Source organism: Hemitrygon akajei, chromosome 30 (genome assembly GCF_048418815.1).
Source record: "Hemitrygon akajei chromosome 30, sHemAka1.3, whole genome shotgun sequence".
Lineage (NCBI taxonomy): Eukaryota > Metazoa > Chordata > Chondrichthyes > Myliobatiformes > Dasyatidae > Hemitrygon > Hemitrygon akajei.
This window is the reverse complement of record NC_133153.1, coordinates 41,234,068-41,248,303: the sequence shown is the minus strand read 5'-3', so window position 1 is coordinate 41,248,303 and position 14,236 is coordinate 41,234,068. Positions and strand designations below refer to the sequence as shown.

The 14,236-nt window shown below is 42.0% G+C and overlaps 1 protein-coding gene across 3 annotated transcripts in view; it reads left to right on the top strand.

Moving 5' to 3' along the window:
- The window catches only part of golm2 (golgi membrane protein 2), an 82,958-nt gene that overhangs the window by 50,955 nt on the left and 17,767 nt on the right, over nt 1–14,236 (top strand). For 2 of the 3 annotated variants that reach the window (XM_073032688.1, XM_073032687.1), the window contains exons 7-9: nt 1,478–1,552; nt 4,736–5,041; nt 8,898–9,080. In XM_073032688.1, coding sequence (XP_072888789.1) covers nt 1,478–1,552; nt 4,736–5,041; nt 8,898–9,080 — 564 coding nt within the window. The remainder of the gene's footprint in view (nt 1–1,477; nt 1,553–4,735; nt 5,042–8,897; nt 9,081–14,236) is intronic. The other variant, XM_073032689.1, reaches the window with a different exon arrangement.

Genomic DNA, 14,236 nt, shown 5'->3' with positions numbered 1-14,236 from the left:
AATGAAGGGGGAAGATACCAGAATAAGGGGGAGAGAGGAAGAAGGATGAGCTAGAAGGTGATGGGTAGAACCAGATGGGTGGGTGGGGAGAAAGAAGCTTGGGGGGGGGATTAATAACTGGAAAAGGCAAAGGGCTGGAGAAGTCTGTTGGTAGAGGGGAGTGGACAATGGGACTAGAATGAGGAATAGAAGAAGAGGGAAAGGAGGGGAAAATGTTTACTAGAAAGAAATCATTATTAATGCCATCAGGCTGGAGGCTAGCTGGATAGAATATGAGGTGTTGCTCCTCCAAACTGAGTGGCTTATCTTTTATAAACCTACCAATTCCCATGGCGATCCTGATTATACCTCTTCCTACCTTGTCTCCTGTAAAAATGGATTCCCTTTCAGTTGCTTAGTTTTTACCGCATCTGTTCCCAAGATGAGGCTTTTCTTTCCAGGACATCGGACAGTCTTCCTTCAAAGAACAGAGTTTCCCTTCCTCCACCATTGATGCTGCCCTCACCCACATCTCCATATCCTGGATATCTGCGCTCACCCATCATCCCACCACCTTAACAGGATAGAGTTCCTCTTGTCCTCACCTACCACCCCATGAGCCTTCACATCTAATGCACCATTTTTCACAACATCTATCTTAATGGGATACTACCATCAAACAATTTTATTCCCCACACCCCTACTCTCTACTTTCTGCAGGGATTGCTTCCTTAGTGATCTCCTTGTCCATTTGTCCCTCCTGGCATGTATCCTTGCAATCTACAGAAATGCTACACATGCCCATTCACCTCTTCCCCCGCCTCCATTCAAGGCCTCAAGCACTTCACTTGTGAATCTACTGGGTTTGTTTACTGTTTCCAGTGCTCCCGATGCAGTCTCCTCTACATTGGTGAGTCCTATCATAAGTTATGGGATTGTTTTGTCAAGCACCTCCTCTCCATCATAAAGTGGAATTTTTTGGTGGCCACTCATTGTCCACTTTCCTCTTCTATCAGATTCCTCTTTCACCAGCCCTTTGCCTTTTCAACCTATCACCTCCCAGCTTCTCATTTCATCCTCTTCTCCCCCATCCACCTGGCTTCACTTATCACCTTCTAGCTATGCTCCTTCCCTTCCCTCACCTTAATTCTGGCATTTTCCCCCTCCTTTCCAGTCCTGATGAAAGGTCTCAACCTGAAATGTCAACTGTTGATTCATTCCCATAGATGCTGCCTGACTTGCTGAGCTCTGGATCTCCAGAATCTGCTGAATCTCTTGTTTACAGTGCCCTGCTTCCTATAGCATCTGTCAGGACATCACTTAATGGAATTCTGACTCTGTTGCTATTCATTATTAGTGGGGATGCCAAATTCACTGAAGTATCATTCACTTGAGAGAAGCCAAGCTTCAAATGTTCTCTTGCAGTTTATCATCTTGCTGTTAATTTGTTTGTTTTTGGTAATGTAATTGTTTAAAACTCTCATGCTTATCTTCACAGATCTGGGCAAAGGAGATGATGATGCTGGAATGCCTGGTGTAGAAGAAAATGAACAAGGAAAATCCATGGATTTTGGTATGTAGAAGGGAGTCTTTCATAGGAATGCACTTGAAAGTTGCTGCTTTTATAAGACCATAAGACTTAGCAGAATTTGGCCATTGGCCCATTGAGACTGCTCTGCCATCCCATCATGGCTGAACTAATCCTTCTCAACCTCATTCTCCTGCCATCTTCCCATTACCTTTGCTCTTACTAATTAAGAACCTATCAACCTCCACTTTAAATATACTCAATGACTTGGCCTCCAGAGTTGTCTATGGTAAAGAATTCCACAGATTCACCACCCTTTGGCTAAAGAAATTTCTCTTCATCTGTTCTAAAGTGACATCTTTGTACTAGTAGCATATGTTTGTGTTCATAAAGCAGTGATTTTTGTCACTAATTGTTGGTGAGAAATAAACAGTAAGACAATTTGGATCAATACACAATGCTGGAGGAGTTCAGGCCAAGCAGCATCGATGCAAAAGAGTAAACAGTTGATGTTTCGGGCCGAGATCCTTCAGGACAATTCATAACTGTTTTGGTCACTGTGGTTTCAAACATTCAGGCTTGGAGATGCCCAGAGTGTCTCTACTTCATTTTAGGAATTACGAAGAATTTGAAGTTATCAACAATTATTTTGAATGTTATAATGAAAATGAAGGTATGGAGGATGCATCGATAGCATTATATAAAGGCAGCCCATTATCTGCACTAAGCTCATGTACAGTCAATCAAAAGAACACAACAGCGTACATTGAATTCCTCAACTATTAGGAACTGTACAGTTTTATAGTATTGTAGAGGTATTGGTAGTGTTCTAATTTGTTCTGTATTTTATTTAAATAGAATCAGGTTTATTATCACCAGCATGTGATGTGAAATTTGTTAACTTAGCAGCAGTTCAGTGCAACACATAATCTAGCAGAGATAAAAAATAATAATAAATAAAATAAAACAATTATAAGTAAATCAATTGTGTATATTGAGTAGATTTTTTAAAATGTGCATAAAACAGAAATACTGTATTTTAAAAATGAGGTAGTGTTCAAAGCTTCAATGTCCATTTAGGAATCGGATGGCAGAGGGGAAGAAGCTGCTCCTGAATCATTGAGTGTGTGCCTTCAGGCTTCTGTATCTCCTACCTGATGGTAACAGTGAGAAAAGGCCATGCCCTGGCTACTGGAGGTCCTTAATATGGACGCTGCCTTTCTGAGACACCGCTCCATGAAGATGTCCTGGGTACTTTGTAGGCTAGTACCCAAGATGGAGCTGACTAGATTTACAACCTTCTGCTGCAGCTTTTGGTCCCGTGTAGTAGCCCCTCCATACCAGAAAGTGATGCAGCCTGTCAGAATGCTCTCCACGGTACAACTATAGAAGTTTTTGAGTGTATTTGTTGACATGCCAAATCTCTCCAAATCCCTAATAAAGTATAGCTGCTGCCTTGCCTTCTTTGTAGCTATATCGATATGTTGGGACCAGGTTAGATCTTCAGATCTTGACACCAAAGAGCTTGAAACTGCTCACTCTCTCCACTTCTGTTCCCTCTGAGGGTTGGTATGTGCTTCTTCATCTTACCCTTCCTGAAGTCCACAATCAGCTCTTTCCTCTTACTGACGTTGATTGCCAGTTTGTTGCTGTGGCAACATTCCACTAGTTGGCATATCTCACTCCTGTACACCCTCTTGTCACCTCCTGAGATTCTATCCACAATGGATGTATCATCAGCAAATTTGTAGATGGTATTTGAGCTATGCTTAGCCACACAGTCATGTGCATACAGAGTAGAGCAGTGGGCTAAGCACACACCCCTGAGGTGCACCAGTGTTGATCATCAGCGAGGAGGATATGTTATCACCAATTCACACAGACTGTGTTTTTCCAGTTAGAAAGTCCAATTGCAGAGGGAGGTATGGAGGCCCAGGTTCTGCAACTTCTCAATCAGGATTGTGGGAATGATGGTATTAATTGCTGAGCTTTAGTCTTTGAACAGCATCCTGACGTAGGTGTTTGTTGTCTACATATCTTTTTAACTCTTCATGAAACTTCAGCTAATTAGAGCTGCAGCTAAATTGGGTCAAAATGTACTGGTCCCGATGTGTCCCAGTTAACTGGGAATCCACTGTGTGTGTGTGTGTGTGTATATAAATAAGTAGTGCAAAAATAGGTAGTAGTGTTGATAAACCATTCAGAAATCTGAAGGCGGAGGGGTAAAAGCTGTTCCTAAAATGTTTGTTGAGTTGTGGATTTATTTGTGAACCCTTTCCATTATTGATGTGGAAATCTGTTAAGAGACTAATATTTCTTATCCATCCCTAAATGCCCCCTGTGTTTGCCCTCGGAGGGTAGTTTACTGCATTGAGCTTGGGGATATGCACAGGGTTACAGTGGCATATTTCTATCCCTGAAAGACATTAATAGGGCAGATGTGTTTTTATATTACAAACTTTTAGGTGTTAATTTTCATGCTCTTAAAATTTCTCAACAAATAAAGCCTACGGAAATAAAAGCATTAAATATAGTGTTTTACATTGGACCTTAAAGGCTGGATAAGGCATGGGAAAAGCATTGCAACAAGACTGACTGCAGAGCCACCTTGTGGTGATCTGAATGCAGGGAAACTTGTACAAAAGGTAGATATTTAGAGCTGTATTTTTAAGATTGCATGACATACTTAATGAAGGCCATTTCTCCCATGTTGATTCACCCGTCCTGAGAGATGTGAAGTGGCAGTATTTCAAAGGGAAATTTGTCTGTTCTAACTTTGGTTCAATCTTTAGCCTGAGACTGGATTGAGGTATGTGAACAGAGGCACAAGAAGCTTTGTATAGCACTATTCTCCAAAATGCAGACTAATATTTATCCCTTAATCAGCATCAGCGAAATGTTATCAGTAGTTTACATAATTTTGCAGCCCCAGCGGCCTGGATTTGTGTGTTTTCCTTATAACTGTGGGTTTCCTCAGGGTGCTCTTGTTTCCTCCGACATTCTAAAGATGTATGTTTTAGTAGGTTAATTGGTCATACAGGTATGTTTGTGTGGCGTGGGCTTGTTCAGCTGGAAGGGCCCGTTACTGCATTATCTCAAAATAAAAAAATTAATTCTACAGAACTATGTAGATAAAATTGTAGATTGTTCTATCTGACTAGTGTTTTACTTGTGCATTTTTAAAATGGATAGGGCAGAAAAGGATTAACTTTGCCATCAATCATTCAGATCACAAAAACGGAATGAATTTGGAAAGGATTGAGAAACCTCTGTCAAAGAATGTTGGAATCCCTGGAAACAAGCTGATTATGGAGAATGAAGTGGAGCCTGACCATTTTGTCAAGAGTCCAGTGATGCAAGCTCCACCCAAGCCACCTCTGCAGCATGATAACCAACAGGACATTGTAAAAGAAGATAAACAGGGCAATATAAACATGCCAAATGCAGCAGATCACAAGGACCAAGCCAACATGGATGATGATAACATCCACGTCAAGGCAGATGAAGTTGGCGAGTCTCAGAATCAGCAGCCAGGTAAATGGAATTTGTGGAGTGTTCGGTCTTTTAAATGAAGTTATTTAGGCATTCACACCGTCCCTAAAACAGTACATAAAACAACCTATGTAAATTGCATTAGCTTAAAGAATGCTATTTTGTATCTGCAGTTTGCCTTTTCATTTATGGATTTAAATTATAATTTTTTTAATTAAAGTTCAGAGTAAATTTTATTATCAAAGTACATGTATGTAACTACTTGCAACTGAGATTTATTTTCTTGTGGACACACTTAATGAATCTATAAAACAATAACAAATACAGAATCAATGGAAGACCACCCAACTAGGGTATTCAATCAGTGCAGACACAAATTAAGCAAATACAAAAAGAAATAATAATAAATAACTAAGCAATAAATATCGAGAATGAGATGAGGAGTCCTTGAAAGTGAGTCCATAGGTTGTGGGAACATTTCAATGATGGTGCAAGTGAAGTTGAATGAAGATAATCCTTTTGGTTTAAGAGCCTAGTGGTTGAGGGGTAGTAACAGTTCCTGAACCTGGTGGTGTGAGTCCTGAGGCTCTTGTACCACCTTCCTGATGGCAGCAGTGTGAAGAGAACATGTCCTGGGTGATGGGGGTCCCTCATGGCAGATGCTACTTTCCTGTGACAGTATTGCATGTAGATGTGCTCAATGGTTGGGAGGGCTTTACCCATGATGGAGTGGGCCATATCCACTACTTTTTGTAGGATTTTCCATTCAACAGTATTGGTGTTTCCATACCAAACTGTAATGCAGCCAGTCAATATACTCTCCACTACACATCTATAGAAATTTGTCGAAGTTTCAGATGTCATGCTGAATCTCTGCAAACTCCTAAGGAATTGGAGGCACTGTCGTAATTTCTTCATAATTGCACTTGCATGCTGGGCCCAGGACAGGTCCTTTGAAATAGTAACACCTAGGAATTTAAAGTTGCTAACCCTCTCCATCTCTGATCCTCTAAGGACTGGTTAATGGGCCTCTAGTTTCCTTCTGAAGTCTATAATCAGCTCCTTGATCTTTTTGACATTGAGTAAGAGGTTGTTATGAGACCACTCAGCCAGATTTTCAATCTCCCTCCTATATGCTGATCCATCGCTACTTTTGATGTGGCCGATGACAGTGGTGTTATCAGCAAACTTGAATAGCATTGGAGCTGTGCTTAGTTACGCAGTCATGTGTAAAGTGAGTAGAGCAGGGGACTAAGCGCACAGCTTTGTGATGCGCCTGTGCTGATGGAGATCGTGGTGGAGATGTTGCTAATCCAAACTGACTGGGGTCTGCAAGTGAGGAAATCCAGGATCCAATTGCACAAGGAGGTTGAGGCCTAGCCATACCTGTATTACTGTATTGTAAAATCTGTGGTTCAAACAGCATGCCCATCAACTGCCCCCTTCGTCTATCCCTTCCTCCCACTGCCAGCAGCCCCTTCTCCATCCCTGCCATAACAGTTTCTCAGCAGACATGGTCAGCTACATAAAATGAGGCAGTCCTGTGTAAAGTACTGGAGGGTATTGGTGTTAGCTACCATACCCAACTTAGTTTGATTGGGTTAATTAACAATTGCTCAGGATGTGACCCAGAAGTTCCAAGCTGGCCAATTGTAAAATCAAAAATTATTTTGATATGACTAATACATGGTAGTTGAAGTGTAATATGTATAAAATGGGGCTTGGTGCCATTTTGTAGGACTGCTCTCTGCAGTTTTTTTTACTGTATTCCTTGCGATTCAGAATAATTTAAACTTCTGCAGTTTGACGTTTGTGGAACTTCATAATTACTCAGGAAATTTCTCCGAATTTGTAAATATAATGTCTCAGTCTGTATTTGTCATTTGAGAGTTGAGTCCCAACATGAGGGAGCCTGACCCTGACTTGGAAGTATATTATCATGCCTTTGTTGCTAAGTTAAAATCCTGAAATTCCCAACTTTAACACACTAGGTGAAGTCCTTCCACAAACAGTTCAAGAATCTGGCCTCTGATGTACCACCTTTGTAGTGATTAGTGATGATGAAAAACACTGCTCTGCCAGTGCTTCTCATTTTCCGTGGATTAGTTCAACATGCTCTATTATGCAAGTATTTTTGACGAAACGTGGAACATGAATCTCAAACTCTTTCAGTATTTATTCTGGGCAAATGAGACATAATTTCTTTAAATGGATGTTGAAGTCAGTAGCTGAGATTGTTTTCAGCAAAGGTTAAGATGTTGGATTTAAGAAATATTTGGATGGTAGAATTAGAATATAATGGGCACCAAATGGGTGATAAGATCTTGGTGGTGAAGATCATACTAACAGTCGTCTTCAGCGGAACTAACCAAATGAAAAACGTAAAGTGAAAGCATTATTTATTAAAGATCACAACATTAATCAGTGTTTAACTGAGTTGTTCTGTAGTTTGATACTCCCTGATTGATGACCTTATTCCAATCTCCTGCATCAATTGGCCTTGCTGTTTAGGTTATCCATTATTTATTACAATTATTTTTGGTTGTGCATTGCACAGTGGATGATGCATTTACCCACAGGGACAGTTGACGTAGTCAGAACAGATTTGTATAAGCCCTTGAGATGGAAATTACAGAGCTCTGGGCAAAGAACAGGAATGGGATTTCTGGGATTGTCTTTCCAGGAGCAGCACAGGCTCTGTACTATATTAGTCATAGTAAGTTTATTATCTAGGTACCTATATATCACCATATATACATTTTCTTACAGTATTTACCAGAAAATAAATACGGTAGAATTTATGAAAAAGTATATGTAGAGATATTGACAAACAACCAATGTGCAAAAGGCAAATTTTGCAAATAATATTGAGAGCATAAGTTGTAGAGTCCTTGAAAGTGAGTCTATAGGTTGTGGAATCAGTTCAGAGTTCAGATGAATGAAGTTATCCACATGCACGTTCTGGTTGTAGAGTAATAACTATTCCTTAGGTGTGGGGCCTAAGGCTCCTTACTCCTATCTGACTCTGGACCCAATGCTTTCTGTGGATTCACTCTCCTGAAAGGTGCTCTCACATTGGCCTCAGACTCTAAAGATAATGATTCTATGATCCTGTGTTCACAGAACTGAGCATCTTGGCTTACAGTTTGTCAGTGCAGCTGGAAATTGGTTTCTCCTGAGATTTTCACATTGATTAAAAGCAATTGTGAAACTTAGGGAGTGATTTCTAAGCCCTGACCTGGATTGCTGTTGTAAATCAAGCTTTAAGTCATGGGTTCCCAACCTTTTTTATGCCATGGACCAATACCATTAAGCGAGGGGTCCATGGACCATAGACTGGGAACCCTTGGTTTAGGTAGAATGAATCCTTGGTTATAGATTCTGCAACTATTCCTTTGAAATGTTCCTTTTGATCATCACTCTAACTGCACAAGTTCTGTATCCTTCCCTGTGGAGTGCCAGTAATGAATGGGAGCTTATTGTTTAAATCCGGCAAACCATGGATCTGTTTTACTGAAAGCTGCAAGTAACAATGACTGTGCAACAGTTACGCAGGCGAAATAACTGAAGAATGTAGTGGGGGCTCGATCATCTGATGTATTCAAAACAATAAAACACAATTAGAACAAAGTCCATTTTAGTGCAAGGTGATGCTTAGTGGCCACAGTGACTAGGGGTTTTGCCAGTTGGTTCAAGAGCCAAATGGTTGAAGGGAAGTAACTGTTCTTGAACCCAAAGTGTAAAGCCCCTTATGTTTTTGTCCAATTGTCATATTGGATAGGGCAAGTCCAACTTCGTAGAATAATGTAATCTAAAATGTATTCCCTGTGCATACATACTGTGTGGTAACACAACAGATTCTCCTGAATTTTTTTTTCTCTGAACTGCACAAATACAGCTTTGGATAAACAGCATCAAGGAAAACTAATACATCACTTAACCAAGGAATCGATCATGCAGCCACCATCTAATCAAGTTCAGCATTTTGTTCCTGGCCAAGCTTTGTCAAATCATTTTTACCGTCAGGGCGCAAAAGGACATGAGAAAGCAAACGAACCAAGAGAGCATGTTAAAAGTCAAGGTGGGTGACTTTGTTCAGAATAATCTGTCCCTGCTTCTGGTTTACAACACTTGTTTTTATAATGCCATTTGTTAATTGCCATAGCAAAATCCAAATAGAACTGAACCTTCAAGTACCTACTGCTGAATTCCAACTCTAAAACTTTTTAAAGTCAGTTTATTATGATTGCAAGAAATTAGTTTCTCTTGCCATTGTTTAGTGTTTTCAACAAGGTAAAATTTAAAATCTCTATCTATTCATTAAGAACGTACAAGCAGCTTAGAGGACTTTGGGAAACCCTGTGTGGTGAGTGGACATGGAGTACTTGGGTTGCGGGTACAGTGGCATGCAAAAATTTGGGCACCCCTGGTCGAAATTTCTGTCACTGAATAGTTAAGTGAGTAGAAGATGAACTGATCGCCAAAAGTCATAAAGTTAAAGATGAAACATTCTTTTCAACTTTTTAAGCAAGATTAGTGTATTATTTTTGTTTAGTACAATTTTACAGTGGGGGGGGGGAAAGGAAAGGAGCACCATGCAAAAGTTTGGGCACCCCAAGAGATTTGAGCTGTCAGGTTACTTTTACCAAGGACTCAGACCTTAATTAGCTTGTTAGGGCTATGGTTTGTTCACAGTCATTGTTAGGAAAGGCCAGGTGATGCAAATTTCAAAGCTTTATAAATACCCTGACTCCTCAAACAACACACACAAAATGCTGGTGGAACACAGCAGGCCAGGCAACATCTATAGGGAGAAGCACTGTCGATGTTTCGGGCCGAGACCCTTAGTAAGAACTAACTGAAAGGAGAGATACTAAGAGATTTGAAAGTAGTTGGGGGGGGGGGGGGGAATGCGAAATGATAGAAGACCGGAGGGGGTGGGGTGAAGCTAAGAGCTGGAAAGGTGATTGGTGAAAGTGATACAGAGCTGGAGAAGGGAAAGGATCATGGGACGTGAGGCCTCGGGAGAAAGAAAAGGGGAGGGGGGAGCACCAGAAGGAGATGGAGAACAGGCAGGGTGATGGGCAGAGAGAGAAAAACAAACAACTAAATATGTCAGGGATGCGGTAAGAAGGGGAGGAGGGGCATTAATGGAAGTTAGAGAAGTCAGTGTTCATGCCATCAGGTTGGAGGCTACCCAGTCGGTATATAAGGTGTTGTTCCTCCAACCTAAGTGTGGATTCATCTTGACAGTAGAGGAGGCCATGGATAGACATATCAGAATGGGATGTAGAATTAAAATGTGTGGCCACTGGAAGATCCTGCTTTCTCTGGCAGACCGACCGTAGGTGTTCAGCGAAACGGTCTCCCAGTCTGCGTTGGGTCTCACCAATATATAAAAGGCCACACTGGGAGCACCGGACACAGTATACCACACCAGCTGACTCACAGGTGAAGTGTCGCCTCACCTGGAAGGACTGTCTGGGGCCCTGAATGGTGGTGAGGGAGGAAGTGTAAGGGCAGGTGTAGCACTTGTTCCGCTTACAAGGATAAGTGCCAGGTGGGAGATCGGTGGGAAGGGAGGAGTGGACAAGGGAGTCGCGTAGTGGGATCCCGTTGGAGGTGGTGGAAGTTACGGAGAATTATACGTTGGACCTGGAGGCTGGTGGGGTGGTAGGTGAGAACAAGGGGAACCGTATCCCGAATGGGGTGGCAGGTGGATGGGGTGAGGGCAGATGTGCGGGAAATGGGAGAGATGCGTTTGAGAGTAGAGTTGATGGTGGACGAAGGGAAGCCCCTTTGTTTAAAAAAGGAAGACATCTCCTTCGTCCTGGAATGAAAAGCCTCATCCTGAGAGCAGATGTGACGGAGACGGAGAAATTGTGGGAAGGGGATAGCCTTTTTGCAAGAGACGGTGGGAAGAGGAATGGTCCAGGTAGCTGTGAGAGTCTGTCGGCTTATAGTAGATATCAGTAGATAAGCCGTCTCCAGAGATGGAGACAGAAAGATCAAGAAAGGGGAGGGATGTATTGGAAATGGACCAGGTAAATTTGAGGGCAGGGTGAAAGTTGGAGGCAAACTGGAGACGGCTTATCTACTGATATCTACTATAAGCCTACAGACTCTCATGGCTACCTGGACTATTACTCTTCCCACCCTGTCTCTTGCAAAAAGGCTATCCCCTTCTCACATTTTCTCCGTCTCTGCCGCATCTGCTCTCAGGATGAGGCTTTTCATTCCAGGACGAAGGAGACATCTTCCTTTTTTAAACAAAGGGGCTTCCCTTCCACCATCAACTCTGCTCTCAAACGCATCTCTCCCATTTCCCGCACATCTGCCCTCACCCCATCGGCCCGCCACCCCACTCAGGATAGGGTTCCACTTGTCTTCACCTACCACCCCACCAGCCTCCAGGTCCAATGTATAATTCTCCGTAACTTCCGCCACCTCCAACGGGATCCCACTACCAAGCACATCTTTCCCTCCCCCCTCTTTTTGCTTTCCGCAGGGATCGCTCCCTACGCGACTCCCTTGTCCACTTGTCCCTTCCCACCGATCTCCCTCCTGGCACTTATCCTTGTAAGCGGAACAAGAGCTACACCTGCCCTTACACTTCCTCCCTCACCACCATTCAGGGCCCCAGACAGTCCTTCCAGGTGAGGTGACACTTCACCTGTGAGTTGGCTGGTGTGGTATACTGCGTCCGGTGCTTGTTTGGAGATGAAAAGGTTCAGAATTTCATGAAAAGAACACTTCTCCAACTGTTAGGGCATGGGAGTGGATCGATCATGCTTTGGGCTTGTGTTGCAGCCAGTGGAACGGGGAACATTTCACTGGTAGAGGGAAGAATGAATTCAATTAAATACCAGCAAATTCTGGAAGCAAACATCACACTGTCTGTAAAATAGCTGAAGGTGAAAAGAGGATGGCTTTGACAACAGGATAATGATCCTAAATACACCTCAAAATCCACAATGGACTACCTCAAGAAGCGCAAGCTTGAAGGTTTTGCCATGGCCCTCACAGTCCCCCGACCTAAACATTGAAAATCTGTGGATAGACCTCAGAAGAGCAGTGCATGCAAAACGGCCCAAGAATCTCATAGAACTGGAAACCTTTTGCAAGAAAGAATGGGCGAAAATCCCCCAAACGAGAATTGAAAGACTCTTAGCTGGCTACATAAAGCGTTTACAAGCTGTGATACTTGCCAAATGGGGTGTTACTAAGTACTGACCATGCAGGGTGCCCAAACTTTTATTTCAGGCCCTTTTCCTTTTTTATTTTGAAAGTGTAAAAGATAGAAATAAAAAAGAAATCTTGCTTAAAATATTAAAGAAATGTGTCATATTTAACTTTATGCCTTTTGTAAATCAGGTCATCTTTTACTTGCTTAGCTGTTCATAGTAACAGAAATTTTGACCAGGGGTGCCCAAACTTTTGCATGCCACTGTAGGTGGCATGTAAATCTGCTCTGGCTCAATCATATGGGGCCTGTGCTATCATGTGAGTTTACTTTACAGCAGTTGTAAGAACTGCCAGCTGGATGTCGGTGGCCAGGGTGAGGTGGGATTGTCAATCCTAGTTATCGAGATAAGTGGCTTCCGAGCAAACAGTGGCACTAACTACTTTAACACTTAATTTCTTTCAGTGAATAAGGAACAATTAATCATGACTAACAGACAATGATATTACATAAATGTGACATGGAGTTGCAAGATTTACTGTTGGAGGATATCTAGTGATTACGTATTGTATACAAAGACAGTATAATCTTCACGTGAAGTGTGATTGAAGACTTCCAGATAATTGGATCAGTTATGGATTCCATCCTTAGTATTTCTGTTAATACAAATTTCTACATTGAAGATGATAAAAGCTTTCTGTATCTGCTTGTGAAATTATAAACTTGTTGGGATGTAGGTGTAGTTACATCATGGACTGTGGTACTTCACAAGGTGAGAGGGCCAAGTGTAGATGTCAGGTGAGGTGTGTTTAGAGGCCAAAGTACCCAGTGATCAGATGAGATACAGTCTTGAAGATGCAACAGGAGACAATGTGTTGACTCAAGCTGCTTCTGTTTTTTGCTAAGATTACGATTAATCTGCTCTTTGGCCACATAACTGCTCAATCCCCCTAACTCTCGACCTCCCTATACATCGAAGCGTGATCTCAGATTCCTCCAAAGCTGCAGAGTATAAAATTCTGGAGCTGCCCAACTCTAGGAGATTCATAGAAAAATAAACAGAAGCAGGTCCTCTCAGCCCACCTCACTGCAAACCCTGATGCCCTGCTACACTAGTTCCATTTGCCAGCATTAGGCCAGATACCTCTCCTATTCAAGTGCTTATCCAAACATTGTAATTCTTTTTGCCTCTACCACCACCTCTATTAGTTCATTCTAAAGTCTGCAAAATTTGTTCTTTGAATCTCCTTCACCTTAAACCTGTGTCCTCTATTTATTTAAAAATACACCATGGTAACCAGCCCTTCCATCCTAGCAAGCCTGTACTGTTCAATTACATCCATGTGACTAATTAGCCCTCTATTCCATATGTCTTCACAATATGGAAGGAAACCGGACCACCTGGAGGCAACCCACGGGATTGTGAGAACATACAAACTCCATACGGATGACAGTAGTATTGAACCCAGTTAGTTGATGCCTTAAGAGATTATGCTAACAATGCTTTCTTGTTGTTGTTGTGCCGTCCTAGTTCTAGGCTTCCCTGCCCTGGAAAAAAATTGACTACTATCCTATTTGTGCATAATTCTATAAACTTTTGTAACATCGCCTTTCTCCCCTGCCCCACCTCCTACATGGGAGTAAGAATTAACCCAGCTTATCCAATCTCTAATTACTGTCCGCATTTTGCTCTCAAATGGGAGATACCCTTTCCTATGACAAGGCCCTGCTCATAAAAACAAGTTTTTAGTATCCACTCCATCTATACCTTTAAGCCCCTTTAGAATTTAGTATATTTCAATAAGATCACTTTCCATTTTCCCAATGGGTTGTTGATAGACTATTAGGTTCCCTTTCCCTGGAACATCACTGGAATCTATCTGGTGAACCTTTGCTGCACTGCCACTGAGACAGGTATCCTCTCCTTAAGAGGGTAAAACCAAATTACCTGCAATAAATTTCATATGGACCCACCAAACCTTGTGTAGTTGCAGCAAGAATTGTGCACTTTTGCAATTTGTGAGGTACTTCATATTTCTAGTAAATGGCTAAGT